The sequence below is a fragment of the Cyprinus carpio genome, chromosome A7 (assembly GCF_018340385.1).
Source record: "Cyprinus carpio isolate SPL01 chromosome A7, ASM1834038v1, whole genome shotgun sequence".
Taxonomy (NCBI): domain Eukaryota; kingdom Metazoa; phylum Chordata; class Actinopteri; order Cypriniformes; family Cyprinidae; genus Cyprinus; species Cyprinus carpio.
The window spans coordinates 41,217,224-41,235,089 of record NC_056578.1 but is presented as its reverse complement, the minus strand read 5'-3'; the positions used below and the strand labels follow the sequence as shown (position 1 = coordinate 41,235,089).

Sequence of the window (17,866 nt, the reverse complement as noted above, 5' to 3'; positions counted from 1 at the left end):
AGATTTTTTTTTTAAACAAATACTTTTCTTCAATAAGCATGCATTAAAAATTCATCAAAGGTGACAGTAGAGACATTTATAATGTTACAAAAAAATAATGTAAATGCTGTTCTTTTGATGCGATTCATCAAAGAATCCTGAAAAATAAAATGCATCAGTTTCCACAAAAATATTCAGCAGCACATCACTGAAAATAACCAGAAATGATGCTGAAAATTCAGCTTTGCATCACAGAAATAAATGACATTTTACAATATATTCACACAGAAATCAGTTATATTAAATTGTAATAATATTTTGCAATATTACTGATTTTACTGCATTTTTGATCAAATAAATGCATATGGTAACTGTGTGCATCCATTAGGTAATATACTGAATATATACATACAGTATTTGGAAGCAAATAGATAAAAAATGTAGGTGTTATGCATGTCAAACACTTTTCCAAATGATAAAAGGATCAACACTTTATCAACACTATCTTAATACAAACCTGACACAATCATACCTTCTATCCAGATCAACACTTTCTGATTCTGATTGTGATACACACCTGAATAGTAAAAAACACCAGACTAACAAAAACAGATCAACACTTTCTGATTCTGATTGTGATACACACCTGACTAGTATAAAGGACCAGTTGGACCAGCTGTGGCATGAGAGCATCAGCTAGCGTGAGGGTTTGTAGGTTCGGGTGCATCAGTGACGTCAAGAGGACCGGCAGCAAGTGACCCAACATCGTGGCCTTCGTTACCTGTTCAAGTCCTCTCAGTCTTGATATTAAAAGAAAAAAGAAAAAAAATAGAGTGTAGAGAAAATTATAAATAAAAGAAAGTGCTTAAGTGCATGTACAAAATACAAGTGAAGCATCATCGAAGAAGTGTTGCTGATATCTGAATGCACCTGGCCTCTCGATCGCTGACGCTGCTGTTGATGAGGGAGCTGGTGACTTGCTGAAGGGTCTCCAGAACCTCATCACATCCAACCAGGATCTTAGAGGCAAGTGACAGGATGCTGGTCTGCAGCTCCTGATGGGAACACGTTCAGTAAACACACACATTTCTCAGAGAACATCTACAGCTGCTACAGAACTCTTGTGAACTAGAAGTACACTCTAGCATACTTTTTTTTAAAAAAAAGAGTACTTAATACGAAACAATATGTGACCCTGGACCACAAAACAAGTCAATACAAGGGTCAATTTATCGAAATTGAGATTTATACACCATCTGAAAGCTGAATAAGTAAGCTTTCCATTGATGTATGGTTTGTTAGGACGGTACAATATTTGGCCGAGATTTGAAAATCTGGAATCTAATATTTAATAAAATAAAATATTGAGAAAATCACCTTTAAAGTTGTCCAAATGAAGTTCTTAGCAATGTATATTACTTACCAAAAATTAAGTTTTAATATATTTATGGTAGGAAATGTACAAAATATCTTCATGGAACATGATCTTTACTTACTATCCTAATGATTTTTGGCATAAAAGAAAAATCAATAGTTTTGACCCATACGATGTGGTTTTGGCTATTGCTATAAATATACCCCAGTGACTTAAGACTGCTTTTGTGCTCCAGGGTCACATATACCTTAAAAGAATACACCTTATGTAATGTTTTTGGAAAATTAATTGCAAGTTCATTGCAATAAGATGAAAATATATTACAGTTTAAATTTATATTAAATGCAATTTAAATATAAAGTGCTTAAAAATAAAGTGTTTTTTTTTTTTCTTACTAGTACATCTTAAATGTAATTTCATAATTACTTCTATTCTGAAACATGGTTAAAGTGTACTTAAATATATGTGCAATTAAACATTTGCAATGATGATGATGCAAATTAGTGCATTTAAAATATATTAACTTCAATGTAATATCAAATAACACACTACAGTTAAAATGATAATCAAGTGCTTTTAAATGTGCTTTAGTATGTTGGTCAAAATAAGTGCACTTCTTTAAAAAACGAAAAAAAGATTGACATTATTATTTAAAATACAATTAAGCAAAACTTTTAATTTGACATTGTTACAAAGTGCACTTTTTAAAAGTGTACTTAAGTGGGTTTAGAAACAGTCATGTAAGTTTCTCTCTCACTTAAGTGGCCTTTTATTTCATTAAAATTATATTAGCTGCCATACTTTTAAGATTTGAAGTACACTGCAAGTGCACATTCAATAATTTAGCACACTTCTTGTTTACAGTGGCTCTTTTGTAACCCTTGAGTTAACACAGTTTTCCTCAATCTTTTGACATCTTTCCAGCTGAAACTGAAAATAAATTCATTCAAACACCAATTCATGATATAGTGATAAATATAGTTCAATCTAATTAAAAATGATTAATTTAACCCAACATTCGTATGCTACTGTTGTATTTTATGCTTTAATTGTTGTTGTTTTTTTGTATGGCACATGTAAGTGTCCATTATGAGAGATGCTGCCCATACTGTGCGTCTCAAATCGGTCACTGATCATGCTCCATATTAACCATATTATCACTTAGAAGGGAGCTGTTTATGTAGACAGCAAGGCAGCTCAGTAGATTTTAGAAACAACTACTATGTGTTAACGAAAGAAAAACAGATCCTATCCTTCTAAAGAAACCTGTATGTTCCTCCTTTCCTGGATGGAGACAATCCTATCCTTCTAAAGAAACCTACATTACATCACCAATGAAATACAATACAACCGATTTAATACCAATGCAATGCATTCCTGTATGTTCCTCCTTTCCTGGATGGAGACACCACAGTCCACAATAACCAATCAGAGAGAAGGTAGGGTTTTAAAGGGGATGTTTACCTGTACCTTCATTGTTTCCCCTTGTAGGGAGCTGTCACTATCATCAATGTCGTCCGGGTGCAGCAGGATGGTGTTGCTGAGCAGATGGTTCTGCACAGCCATTAAATAACGCAAGCTTGGTGACGCTACCTGTTGATGTGGAAGTGCTGCCAGTTAATGAGATCATAGTAAACTGTATCATTTATACAGAAAAAAAAAGAAAAAAAAATATATATATATATTTAATTAATATAATTTTAAATTATGGATGTATTTTCCCTTGTGAAAAAGAAGTGCATTAATTGTATTGAATGTGCACTTAGTAGTGTACTTCAAATCTTAAAAGTGTATTTAAAAAAATAAAAGTGCTTGCAGATAATATATTAACAAAATAAAGGCCAATTATTGACTTAAAGAGAGACACTTTCATGACTATGTTTCTAAAAACATTTAAGTACACTTAAAAAGTGTACTTGAAATAATGTTGTTTTATTTTAAAGTACATTTTAAATCATTGTTTTAATTATCTTTTGTCATGTTTTAAAGTACACTTATTTCGACATGTTGACTAACATACTAAAGCACATGTGAAGTACTTGATTATCATTTGAACTACACTGTGTTATTCAGTATTACATTTAAAATTAATATATTTTAAAATGCGCTAAACTGCAGCTTCATCTTTACACATTAGTAATCACAATTACATTTAAATACATGATGCATTTTTAGTATATCATAAATGCTTGTGAGTACATTCAGCAGTACTTTAACCATATTTCAAAGACAATAGAAGTCATTATGAATATGACTTAAGATCATAAATGCTTGTCAGTACAGCTTTTAATATAAATTTAAACTTTACAAATTACATTTAAATAAAATAACAATTAAATAAACAAAAAATCAAGTTCATCACAAATATTAAATAAAGATGTACTTACATTCAGCAGTACTTTAATAAATGCTTTTAAAAAACACTCTAAAGTTCAGCTAAATGCTTTTAATATAAATTTAAACTTCACATTTTTTTCATTTAATTGCAATTAACATGCAGTTAAGTATCTGAAAACATTACCTTCAGTTTACACTTAAGTATGTATTAAGTATATTATTTTAGTAATAGCACTCTTTTTAATATTAGTATCTTTATTTAAAAGCATACTTTTTCACAAGGCTTATGAAAGCTAACAGCTTGTATAACTGCATCTTTCAACATTAATTCAGTTCACTTAAAAGCTAAATAAAAAGTAAAAGTATATCTTATCAAAGTAATTCTTAAAGTCACATACAGGTACAGTGGAGAGAAGCTTCTGAAGGTCTTCCTTGGAAACGGTTTGACATTTAGTGATGAGAAGACACGACTCACGCACTACAGTCTTCAAGATACACTGCAACAGTTCATCTTTCAGCCTGCAGGGGAAGATGGGAGAAAGTGCTTGCACATGACAGATATTAACCACGTTTACAGTCAGCTGTCAAGGTGAATAACAAAACATTTTTGTTAAAATGACAAGAAAATGCATGAATATATTTGATGTAATTTGTGCTAGTAGAGTAAAATACAGAAGTGAACAGAGCAAGCAGTTTAAATTTAACTCAAGCACTTCCTATCTGAAGAGTAGTGAAACGTGTTACCTGTAGTGGTCATCATCCTCACTACCAAAGCGGTTCTTCTGTAACTGGTTAGCAAGGTTGTTTAATATAACATCACGCAATTGAGACAAACCACTGTTCTTCTCCCCTGCAGAGAAAACAAAAAAACAACTTACTTATCAATTTGAAATAGTGCAATTTCAGTAAACCCATGCTAACTTGACTAATTAAGTATGTTTTTTGTACTATGTGCATCTATTTGCAATTCTCACCCTCTGTGAAAACGAATTTTAGCAGGTTGTTCAACTCAGATTCGCTCTGGTACAAAGTGTTTAAACCTGAGCTAATGAGAAAAATGGACAAACAAAAAAAATGGTTTATAGTCATTCCAGATATTGAGATATTCTTTGACTTTTTGGATTTTCTGACTTCATTTTTAGGCTCACCTGATAGCGAGACACACTTCTCTTTGTATGTCCGGCTCTATCTGATCGTGAGGAGCCATGAGTAACTGCCACAGCAACAGTCCAGAGCGCTTCACACCGTCTCGGTTCTGCTCTGCATTCAGATTAAAAAACTGGAACACAACCTGGAATAAAAAAAAAAATAATAATAATAAAAAAAACAGTTAGAATGAGTTGCAAAGTACTTGCAAAGTTACTTATAGTCACTAGAATGTCTGTTAGGAGACCATGACAATAAAGAGTTAGCAGATATTAAGCAGAAAGTCTTCTAATACTCTAATGTGAATTAGTAGACATGTAGGTGCAACATCATTTATTATCAACAGTGTGTCCAAAAGGGACCATCAAAATAAAGTGTTACCAAATATTTTAGAAAAACCCCACCTGAAAGACAACTAGAATGCAGCGGATGATGCAGGTGTCTCCGTTGACCATGGCCTTCTCCATGACGTCACATATGGAGCTGAAGTGACAGGCCTCCATGAGCTGCTTTCCTATGAAGGTTCCCAGGTGCAGATTACTGCTGGCTGCCAGCAGGTTGAGCTGATGGATGCACATGGCGCCAACATGATGGAGCAGCTGGCTTATCACTCTGGATGTGTCTATCATTTCTTCTGTCATAAAGAGTCAAAAACATATTACTGGAAAACTGATACAGATCATTTCTGCACAAAATATCAGCACATCTAAAAATATTTACTTTACAGAGCAAGTGGCCTATAAGCACTCCAGTGGAGCACTGAAAAATGAACCCTTGGGAAAAAGAAGTGCACTTAATTGTATTGAATGTGCACTTGACAGTGTACTTCGAATCTTAAAAGTATATTTAAAAAAAAAACAAAAAAAACAGTGAAACTGTTAATGTTAATGAAATAAAGGGCCACTTAAGTGACTCTTTCATGACTGCTTCTTAACACACTTAAGTACACTTTTAAGAAGTGATCTTTATAATAATAATAATCCTTTGTCATGTTTTAAAGTAGTACACTTTGATGTTTTGACTAACAAGCTAAAGCACATGTAAAGCACTTGATTATAATTTTAACTGTAAAGCGTTATGTAATATTACATTTAAAATATATTTTATATTTACTAAATTGCAACTTCGTCATTACAAATGTGTAATTACAAATAGTTTTAAAAACACAAGACATACATATTGTAGTTCATCACAAATGCTTGACAGTACATTCAGCAGTACTTTAATATTAATATTTCAAAAAGACAACAGAAATAATTATGAAATGACAAAGATGTACTTAAGTCCTACTTAAGTCGGTCAAAAACACACTAAATTTCAGCTGATTGCATATAAATTTTATTTATAATACATTTCTATTAAACTGCAATTAACATTCAATTATGTGTCTGAAAACATTTACACTGAAGTATATTCTTTCAAAGTATATATTACTGCAATAAGTGCTCTTTTAAGTATGCATCGCTATTAACAGCCCGAAACTGTGCCTGGTTAGGACATGGTATGATGTTTAGAAAGTCGAAAATGTTGTGTTATACAATCTTACGCCTTATAAAAATCTATTCCAGCTAACAGTTTCGTACTTTTTGTTTACATAGGCATACAGTTTCAGTACCTTTGGGCTGACTGATGACGTGACTGACGCCCAGGCGCTGGCACACATGATGGAAGGCCTGGTTCCCAGGATTACACCACTGGTCCATGTAGTCGCTGGAGCACGTCCAGATCAAGTTGTTAAGTGCATCATAACAGGCCCCTGGAACAGACATTATCAAAACATAACATCAGTACTCATATAACACTTAAGAGAGATATTTCAGGAACACCTGAAGAATGGACAACAAGCCCAACAGCAAAAAAATACAGATTAAAACTATAAATCAATCAAAGACATAAAACATGGAAAAATAACAACCTATATGTGACGCAGTGTTATTTTATACTATAACAGTATTATTAATATTTTAATCTAGCGTTTACTTTTATATTTTCAGTTTATTTTAGATACATTTTAGTAATTTTGTTATGTGCTTTTGTCATTTTGTAACACTTTCTATGAAGTCTGTATATTTATAATACATACGGCTATTCTTAATGCATGCATAGTGCTTTATAAATAACCTTATAATATGTTGTATCATCTGATACATAATCATAACAACAGTTACAACACATTATAATACTTACCTATTTGTGGTTATAACTTCTAATAATACAATGCATTATAACTGTAGATAAAGCCTGCATTTTGAGTATCATCATAGTATTCTTAATGCACTATAATGCATGTATAACGTCAAATATATATAAAAAATATATAAATACACACGTATACACCTATTTGTGGTTATAACTTACAATGCATTATAAATACAGGCTTCATAGAAAGTGTCACAATCATTTTTATAATCATTTTTATTTGATTATACAAACAATCAAAAAAAAAAAAATGAATTTGGTCAAAATCTTAATTATTCTGTTGTTTCTGATCAAATGAAGTCTTTCAAGTGATGTTTTTTCCATATATTCTACTACCCAAAATGAACAGGAAGAGTCATCAGCATTTTTGGTAAATTTTCCAGAAGGGAAAGATTTTTTAAGAGTAACAAAGTAGATCAACAACGTTTTAAAGTCCCAGTGCATATCGGTGAATTAGTCTGATATGTGATTTGCTTTTCTGATCATGTCAAGTGTGAAAGGATCTTAATGTGTGGAAATGCCTGATCCTTACCCAGTCCTGCAACCTGCGCTCCGCGACCCAGAGAGCTTCCTGGAGCATCTACCAGATCAGACCGACTGCTAAACTGACCGTCAGCCAGGTTAAACACCAAACTAGACGCCAAGACTAGGAAAGAAAACACAAGGCAGGGAATGAAATGGTAACAAGAGCTGGAGAATGTTTAATAAAAGCTCCAATGTGAATAACTCCTGGACTGCATGAACTTCTTGATGCTTTATTAAAGTTCACTAGGTATGGAACAACATTTCTGGGTGAACGGTCCCTTTAATTGTTATGTATTTGATTAGGTAACAGCAGTGTTAAGAATGGATAATGTTCAATGACTGATCACCATTCTGACACTATCCATGATAGAGATCAGTATGAGACCGTGCTTAATTAAAATGATTGTTTAGGGTAAAAAGAGCTTACTCTTAAGGGAAGAAAGGCCACTGGAGCCACCGAACAGCGAGCGGGTGGCCGAGCTCCCAGCTACACCTGGAGTGGGCGCCAGCATCACCAGGTATGTCCCGCACACGTACATCGGCGTCTTCCTCAGGGTTTTTATAGACAGACCACAGCTTGTGTTGACTACTGGGACGAGATAAAAACAGCAATAAGAGCCCATGATCAACACTGAGGCATTACAGCAGAGACATGAACCTGCAGCTGTGGATGTTTTCTCTGTTTTCCCATTCGCCAGGGTTATTATAATTAACTAAAAAAACATTTCTTATTTTCATCTAACTTGATGTACTGAAACAACTAAAACAAAAAAAAAAAGTATAAAAACTAGATAGACATATTTACAAAAGACAAAGACACACAACAGAATAACTAAAATCAAAACAGAAAATGTTACTTCATAAATATATATATATATATATATATATATATAATACCGATAAAAACTATAATAGTCTATGGCATCTAATTGAATCTAAATGATCCTAAAATAACATGAAAAATACAGAGTTGTTGTACACCAAAATTGGTCACATTATCTGAAAAAAAATAATAATAAATGTCCGCATACTGAACTCAAGATCTGAAAAATGATTTAATTAAACAATGCAACATTTCGACCGGTCGTGTGTTCATCAGGCACTAAAATAACACTGCCATCCACTTGAACGCCTGCTGATTGTAAGCGACATCAAATCAATATAACGATCACTCTTTTCCTTTAAAACAGCACCAACTCTCTTAGCTACACTTGGGCAGTTTTTCAGATATATATATATATACACTTGCTGAACGCTGACGGTAAAGGAGAAAGTATTATACTGTTTGCCTATCTATCACTAATAATATAATGGCAAACGTTATAATACTTTGTTGTATACTAATTATTTTAATTTTAAATTTTAAATTTAACAATTCTATCTGGTTATTAGACAGACTTCTATGCGTATTAGACAGAACTGTTAAATGGCGACAGCAAACCGCTCTCAGCACCGTCAAAAAAGTCCCACCTCAAAAACATTGGCCAAACAGAAAAACATATCAACCGATGGCGATATTTGAAAAATGCCAATAATCTATCAATAAAAATATACTTTTAATTAGGATATTGGATTTTGCCGATATTTTTCAAAAAATTTCAGCCGACACCCAATGCCGATATACATGCCGATAAATCACAAATGTAATATCGGTATGTATATCGCCATTGGGTGTCGGCTGAAATTTTTTGAAAAATATCGGCAAAATCCAACCTGTGCAGAAATGTTAAACAAATTATTTTTCAATTTGGTTAATTTTGAGCACAAATGTATTTGTTAGAACTAAAATATTATTAAAGTTCTTTGTTTTTTAAGACAGTACATTGAAATCTTTAAAATAACTATTATAAAATCAATCTCAGCAGTGTTTATTTTTGTTTGTTTGTTTGTATGTTTTTTGACATGCAGATGAAACCTTAACATTGTATTTGTGGATTTAACCTTAAACAGATGGTCTAAAGCAAAGGAGCAGTAAAAATTCTACAAAATATTTTAGAGCTTATTGTATTCATAATCCATATGAAAAAAAAATATTACATATTAATGAATATATCTGCATATATTAATATTTATTTTAATTTACAAGTGTTTTGGTACAAGTGTACATAAATTCAATAAAATTAAGTGCACTTCTCTTTCACAACAGCTCCCATTATTGTAGAAACTAAGGCAAAGAAGTCGGAGCTTGGGCACAGGCGAGGCACAAAGAACATTCAGCAGCATTACCCGACTGCTCCTCTTTGACGGGGTTGGTGATGGCGGAGCCGGTGAGAGCAGCCAGCGTGGACGAGTGCGAGGCACGAAAGCGGGACATACGGCTCAGGAGCAGCTCATTCAAACACTTCGATGACTCGCCTTCCTTTCGCGACAGGATTACCCGATCCTGTATAGGACTGGCCACACATAGACCCGACTCAGTCTGAAAAACACACACACACACACAAAAAACAGACAGTGGGAACTTGTGCAATGAAGGTTTATCAAACACTTGTTTACTTGCAACATCTATGATAATTAAGTGCACTTAATTGTATTGAATGTGCACTTTTATTATTCTTCAAATCTTAAAACTATATAATAATAAATAAAAAAAACTGGAGTTGCAGGTAATATAATAATCATGAAATAAAAGGCCACTTAAGTGACTTGAGATACACTACTATTACTACTTCTTAACAAAACAAATAACAACAAAAAAAAAAAATTTAAAATAAAATAAAATAAAAAAAAAAGTTCTACTTTAGCTTACATTTTTAAATCATTATGTTTTAATAATTTTTGTCCTACTTTAAAGAAGTACACTTATTTGAAAGGGTTGACTAACGTACTTAAGCACATGTAAAGTAGTTGATTTTCATTTTAACTGCAGTTTGTTATTCAATATAACATTTAGAATTAATATATGTACTAAATTGCAGCATCATCATTACAAATAGGTAATTACAAATAATTTAAATATATGACATACTCGTATCAATAGAAATAACATTAAAGTATATTTTAGCTGTCAGTACATTCCGCAGTACTTTAACCATATTTCAAAGACGATAGAAGTTATCATGAAATTACATATACAAATTTACTTTTTGTTTTAAGTGGGTCAAAAAAGCACTCTTAAGTTCTTAAATAATTGCATTTAGTATACATTTGAACTAAAACATTTTCATTTAATTGCAAATGTAATTAAGTGCATTCAGTTCATACTTAAGTATTTTCTTTTAAAGCATTTTTTTATTTTATATAATAAGTACTTTTTTTCCTATAAGTTTGCCACAGTGAACTTCTGTTCCACAAGGTTTACCAGTTATTGCATGCAACAGAAAACTGTAAATGCAACTATAAATCTGCACAGAGTACATATTGAAATCAGTAAGTCGGTAAGTCTCAAGTTCATACTGTTAGCTGGAAGACATCCATGAAGACAGAGTGGCCTTTCTGCGTTTTCTCATTGATGCTGACAGGTGACCAAACCCAGTAGAGGTAGGTACCATCAGAACACAGACGCAGACTGGTCAAGCTGCTGCCCACTGGGAAATGATGAAGCGGCATCGCTACCACTTGAGAAACCTTCAACAGAGAGAAACGGGGAACTAGAAGCTTCCACGAATAATGCATTTGTAAGGGCCAAGTCAATATATAACATCATCTCAGAGGTTCATCAAAAATGTTACACATCTGATACGATTCAATAAAGGTACCATGCCAGAACATGCCATATGTATCGCATTTTATTTTATACTTTCTTCTTTACAGGTATTCGTAAAGGCCTTTCATACAGGATACAAGACATAAAATGGATAATATCTGAAATATACTATAAAACTCTGCTTGCAGAATTCAGAAAAAAACTGAAATTAAAATTTCAGGAGAAAATTAAAAACATAACATAATAAAATAAAAAACAAAAATAAAACTAAAAAACACATAACACAATTAAAAAAAATCCTAAAACAAAAAGAAACTACACTCTGGAGGGGATTTACACAGGAGTAAATGCATAACATATGTTAATAAAATCCAAAATTAAAATGAAACTACAGCTCTTACAATTAGAAGTTTTCCTAAATGAATATTGCATCAGTAATAACACAATTAGAAGTTTTCCTAAATGAATATTGCATCAGTAATAACGGAACAAGCATGCACAAATGTGACTGGTTTATTTTCGAGCATACTTAGAAAAAATACAATTGTTTATATTTATAGGATTAGAAATAACAGAACGCATACATGTGATGTAAATGATGGTTTGTCGTACCTGCAGTGTGAAGGGGTCGATGACCTGGCACAGCTGATGAGGTTTGGTGTCAAAAGAGGCTGGACGGTGGAGCAAAAAGCCACTGCTGTGCGCCAACCATCCTGCTTCCAGTTCCTCATTCCGACAGTACACAAACCCCCTGGGAGGAAGAGCAGAGGAAGAAGTTTTAGATGTTTAAGAGATGTGCAACAACAAAGTACTTTCAACAAATTGGTGCTTTTAAACAGAGATGCAATATGGAGTTTAGTATTTTTAAATATATGCAGAGGAGTGCTTTTAAACAGAGATGGTCAATAAAAAGTATATGAAAAATGCGATATTTGCAGAGTTATTAGGTCATGTTCCAAAAACACAATAAAACTCAATTTTTTTTTTTTTTAATGCCAAAATCACAGCGCACCATCAGTATTGTATTAACAACCAATGGCGCACTTCCATGCACTGTAAACAGTAACAACCATTTTCCAATTTTACGCAAAATTCCGATGTATTAACAACCAATCGCAGAGCACTATAGACAGTAATGGTGCTTTGATGGCCAGTAAAGCCGGTTCCCTGATTACCGCTAAATCGCCATCACAATAAAATCGCATGTGATTGTCATTAGGGCTAGGCGATGTATCGCATGCAATTGTCATGCGCATTTCGTCAGTAAAGCCGGTTCCCTGATTACCGCTAAATCGCCATCACCTGCTTTCAAATGGAGCGGCATTTAATAGACAGAGCCGTAGATCACTGAAAAGCTACGCACTCGCGTTCATTATCGAAGATGGGGCGCTTTATATGAACGCCCGGCGTAGCTTTTCTGATCTACGACTCTGTCTATTAAATGCCGCTCCATTTGAAATCAGGTGATGGCGATTTAGCGGTAATCAGGGCTGCTTTATGAGTAGATCAGTGGTTGCATGCGATACATCGCCCAGCCCTAATTGTCATGCGTATTTCGTCAGTGAAGCTGGTTCTGTGATTAATAGTACCGGTAAATCTCCAATACGTGCTTTCAGATGCATTTAATACACAGAGCTGTAGATCAGTGGCAAGCTGCTCTATATGGCCTTCATTAGATGAATCGCATTCGATTATGAATGTGATATTGCGCAGCTTGTCAATGTTAGTGTTTTTATTAATGCCATTTAGGTTTCTGTTCATACAGCACATAGCACTAGTCAACTAAATGAATGTAACATGGCAAAGATGAATGCACTTTTGGAAGCCAGTTGAATGTAAGGGAAATATCATTTAGGAATTTCTGTGGTCTAATGTGATATTGTTGATGATGTTCTTGTTCATAATGAAATTTCATTTTATTGCTGTAATTAATTTATAGCATTAACAAGATGATCCGTTGAATTCATTTTGGAAGCGATGACTGATTGAAAGTATTTTAAGTCTAGTGCCTGTACATAAGATTAGTATTGATCAAGTTCAGAGGCTGTCATATGTGGATCAGCTTACTATGTTGTGTATTTTCATCAGTTTCAATATGAAAAATAACAACAAAAAACAAACAAACAAACAAACAAACAAACAAACAAAAAACCTGTCATGGATTTATTGCATTTTGGGGAAAACATTACATTTTATAATAAATCTTTGAAAATCAAAATCTGGATTTGAAATGTTAATGTTATTATAACCTAAAGATACTATGTGAAAGCTTGAAACAGAAAATAGTGGTTTTCATCTTGAAACTTTCTTGGTAAAGAAAACAAACTTTTTTGCAGGTTTGATGCAGCCTATATATTCTGGTTTCCTATTTACATATATATTTTTTTTAATGTTTAATATTTATACATATTATATTATATTATATTATATTATTACATATTATATTATATTATATTATATTATATTATATATCAACTGCAAATTTGATTGATTGAGATAAATTGGAATGCACAATGAAAAAGCATGATTTGTGAAAATTGTTATGAAGTTTTCTCCTTTTGCAAATGAACTCTTCATATTTTATATATATTAGGGGTGGGACGGTTCGCGAAACAAACAAAAAAAAAAAAAAAAATCGAACGGTCCGGTTCTCCACACACGGTTCGGCACGCGGTAGGACTGCGGTTCAACTTAAATCTGACAACGCATCTGTACTATGGTTTCTTATAAATAACACATGAAAAAACAGGGTTTGGCTAATGTATGTTTCTGTTGATGGATGTGCATTCTGGCTTCCCAGTACAACAACAGTGATGAGAAAAAAAAAAAAAAAGAAAAATAAATAAAAAACCTTGGATAAATCATTCACTCTTGTTCAATGCGAATGCTGTATGCTGGAAAATTAGCAGTCATTTATTTTCTTTATTACCCGGGTGCACAGGAGAGACCTGATTTCTGTGTTGAAACTAAACTCATGTAAGCTTTGCCAGTTTAAACATTTAAGAGCCAGAGGATGCGAGCTTGTGTGAGCAGTGAGAAGATTTGTGCATGCACTCATCCGAAGCGCGCAAACCAGCGTCCTGGAACACGTGCAAATATTAAGCTCTCTCTGAAGTATTGTGTTTGAATGGACAAATTCACACAAAAATTATGTCAAAATGTCCGTCTTGGTAAGTATCCTGTAGCAGACATAGCCAGCTGAACATAGTGTATCAGTGCACTGTATCAGTGCATTCTCTTAAAGTGACAGTCTTAATATTATTCGAACAGCAACAAAGAAATCACTCACTGCTCTTGATTGGATAGCTTTTGTAACTCGGATAAAGATTAATCTTTCATTTATAGTCAAATATGCAATCCTGTATTACATTTGATTACTTTATTCAATTTCTGCACGTAAAAACTAATGCTAGACCTACCTAAAAAAACTGAAAGTCACTGTTTATTTTATTTGTATCTTTACTCGTTTGTATTTATTTGTGCTGTTGCTTGTAGTTAGATAGAATATTCTTATATTAATAAATATAATTTTAAATTATAGTGTGTGTGTGTAAATAATAAAAAAAACCGTGACACAAACCAAACCGTGAAAAAGTTCCGCTCCACCCCTAATTAATAGATATATGTGTGTGTGTGTGTGTGTGTGTGTGTAGAGAGTGAGAAAACAAAATTAGTCAGATACTACTCAAAAAAACAAAAAACAGTGTGTGTGTGTGTGTGACATCACCTATTATTAAATTGTGTGTGTGTGTGTACATCACCTATTAAGTTTTGTATGCATTTCTAAATTCTTCTTATTACTTATACAGCTTTAAATGGTCAAGCTTCTCAGTAAGCAAGCTCCTATTCCAGTGCTGTTATTGTTAACTAAACTATTATAAAAATAAACAACTAAATAAATAAACCGTTTCAGTGACCACTGCATTATCCATTGTGTCTGGAAAATCAGAACTCCTCATCTTCCACCTAAATTCATCAAGGTACGTCCCACCAAATTATTTAATAGTGATCATTTTATACATGATCTGCTTAATATTAATTGGAATAGATTAAAATTAATACCATTTGTTAATGATGCATGGGAATATTTTCCACTGAGATTTTGAATATTATTAATAAACATTCACTCTTGAGAGTTATTAAGGTGAAAGGCAATCATTCACCTGGAGTTAGTGGGGAACTGATTACGCTCTTTACACAGAGAGATAGGGCCTGGAACGAGATATAGCTGACCGGGAGTCTTACAAGCGCTTAAGAAATACCTGTACAACTCAAACTAGGAACGCCAAATCAAACTATTATAAAAACAGCTTATCAAATAATTTTAATAAACCTAGACCATTCTGGAAGCATATTAACAATTTATTAGGTAAGCCTTATAGTGCACCAATTAACATGTTAATCAATAATGAAATGTCAATGATCTCATTGTTATAGCTAATGCCTTTAGTCGCATTTCTCATTAACACCTCAAGTACATTTTCCTTCTCACTCAGTTATGTCTCCTCCAATCCAGCTTGCTGGGAGCTCCTTTTCTTTTAAAGAGGTCAGTTCAACTGATGTGCAGCAGGCTATAAGTGGACTCTCCTCAAACAGTGGTGCTGGTCTAGATGGCACTGAAGCTGGCATCCCATGTCCTTTCTTCTCCTAACTTATCTTTTACTACTTGTGAGGTGCCTTTTGCCCTATTCCATTGCATAAAGGGGGGGATTCTAACAACCTACATAATTATAATTCTTCTAAAGCATTATTCGTCATTAATTTTAATCCGCTAATATTATTTAATGAACCTGAATATTCATAAACATTGTAACAAATGTATTGCTCATTGTTAGTTAATACTAGTTAATGGATTAACGAAGGTTAACTAAACAAGGTTATTGTAAAGTGTTACCGTGAACTGAAATAAATATAAATATTTACAAATGAAGAAAAAGCACAAAACTAAAAATCAAAAAAAAAAAAAAAAAAAAAAACAAAAAAAAATACAAAAAAAAATAATAAAAAATAATAATATAGTATATAAATAATAATAATAATAATAATAAAAAAAAAAAAAAAAAATCACACAATAGTCCAGCAGGTTTGCAAAATCCTGGTCAGTTAATAATGCAAATAATAATAATAATAATAATAATAAAAAAATCACACAATAGTCCAGCAGGTTTGCAAAATCCTGGTCAGTTAATAATGCACAAAATCTACCAACTTTTCCTATTTGTTTTCTAAACTCTTTCTAGAATTGTATGGGCTTCAAACAAGTAATTGTTATATATTAATTTATATAAATGTTTGAAGTGCTATACATCTAATGAAACGAGAATCTGCTGATACAGATACATGTACACTATTTGCTATTTACTGTATTAATCTGATTGCAAATCAAATTATAATTCAGAAACCTTGCTATAGTTTTTGTCCTGAAATCCTTATAAATTATATTTGTACACAGAAACTAACTTCCAGTGTAACTTCAGGAGGATTACCATTTCCAAGCGGTTACAAACATCCCCGTCTCCGCTGTTATGTTGAAAAGTTCCTTTAAGCAAAATATGATTTTTTATTTTTGAGATTTGGGTTGAAACATGTCCAAGACATTTCTACATGAGATTCGCCCATACGATTGAGGAAGTGCAAGAAGTTGACATTTAAGAGAGGAATGAAACACTGACGTTCACCGACAGCAGAACTTCACAGGGTCTATACATGTAACAAACAGAGCTGCTCACAGAGCAGAACAAAGCAGGAGCTGTAGAAAGAGCACAATAGTGGCCCGGAGGTCACTGGCACAAACAGAAGAGCAGGGCCGGAGGTAAAGTGGTGTTTGTGTGGTTTTAGAGTTACCTCAGCGTCCCGTGCTGCCCCGAGCCCAGCTTGCTTAAGCCCTTCCCAAAAGAGTTTGTCGAGTAGAGATAGAAGCCATCTGTAGCCAGGCTGCGGCCCAGGTCTGTGTCTGAGACGGCAAACAGAGAGAGAAAGAGATGAGAGAGAGTATCAGAGGAGGCAAAAGACAGCAGCGCTGGGAGACGCACCACAAATTCACTTTGACAGGAAAAATGACTTCCAGTCAACAGCAAAACTTTCTTATTTCCTTATTACACAAGATTTTTTTTTTTAAAAATAAAATTTTTTTTTTTTTCATTTAAATTTTTCATTTAAATTCTATTTTAATGGTAAACTAAATAATAATCATAAAGCATGTCTAATTAATTTAATTAATTAAGCTTCTACAATTTAACAACAATTCATTCAAAGTTAAACCAAAATTATATGTTTATGGCCTAAGAAATCTTTTTTTTTTTTTTTTTTTTTTTTTTCACGCATTCAGTTTTATTTTTCACAAATACCATTTGGTTTTCTTTCTGTTTGTTTTACTCCACTTTAATGGTTTAATCAATTTTTAATAATCAAAAAGCATGTCTAATCAATTGAATTGATACAACTTAAGAATTTAAGAATTTAAAATGTTTACAATAATGGGGCGCTAGAAAATGTTGTTTGTTTGTTTTGGGGTTTTTTTCCAGCAAATTCTAAATTATCTCTTTTAATGTTCCAGGGATTATGATTTATTACATCTTTATTACCAAAAACGCTGGTTATCAAATTGAGGCATAAAAAAAAAATAACAGTTAGTGCTGTACAACAGAGATTTACTGTTT

At 33.0% G+C, this 17,866-nt stretch overlaps 1 protein-coding gene across 1 annotated transcript in view; it reads right to left on the bottom strand.

Moving 5' to 3' along the window:
- Nucleotides 1–17,866, bottom strand: part of LOC109065520 (probable E3 ubiquitin-protein ligase HECTD4) — a 76,401-nt gene that overhangs the window by 51,479 nt on the left and 7,056 nt on the right. Inside the window, 15 exon segments of the mRNA XM_042761204.1 lie at nt 626–779; nt 910–1,034; nt 2,819–2,947; nt 4,090–4,210; nt 4,436–4,541; nt 4,666–4,736; nt 4,840–4,982; nt 5,242–5,471; nt 6,453–6,593; nt 7,569–7,682; nt 7,989–8,147; nt 9,788–9,980; nt 10,958–11,128; nt 11,820–11,958; nt 17,052–17,160. Of these exon segments, the coding sequence (XP_042617138.1) occupies nt 626–779; nt 910–1,034; nt 2,819–2,947; nt 4,090–4,210; nt 4,436–4,541; nt 4,666–4,736; nt 4,840–4,982; nt 5,242–5,471; nt 6,453–6,593; nt 7,569–7,682; nt 7,989–8,147; nt 9,788–9,980; nt 10,958–11,128; nt 11,820–11,958; nt 17,052–17,160 (2,105 nt within the window).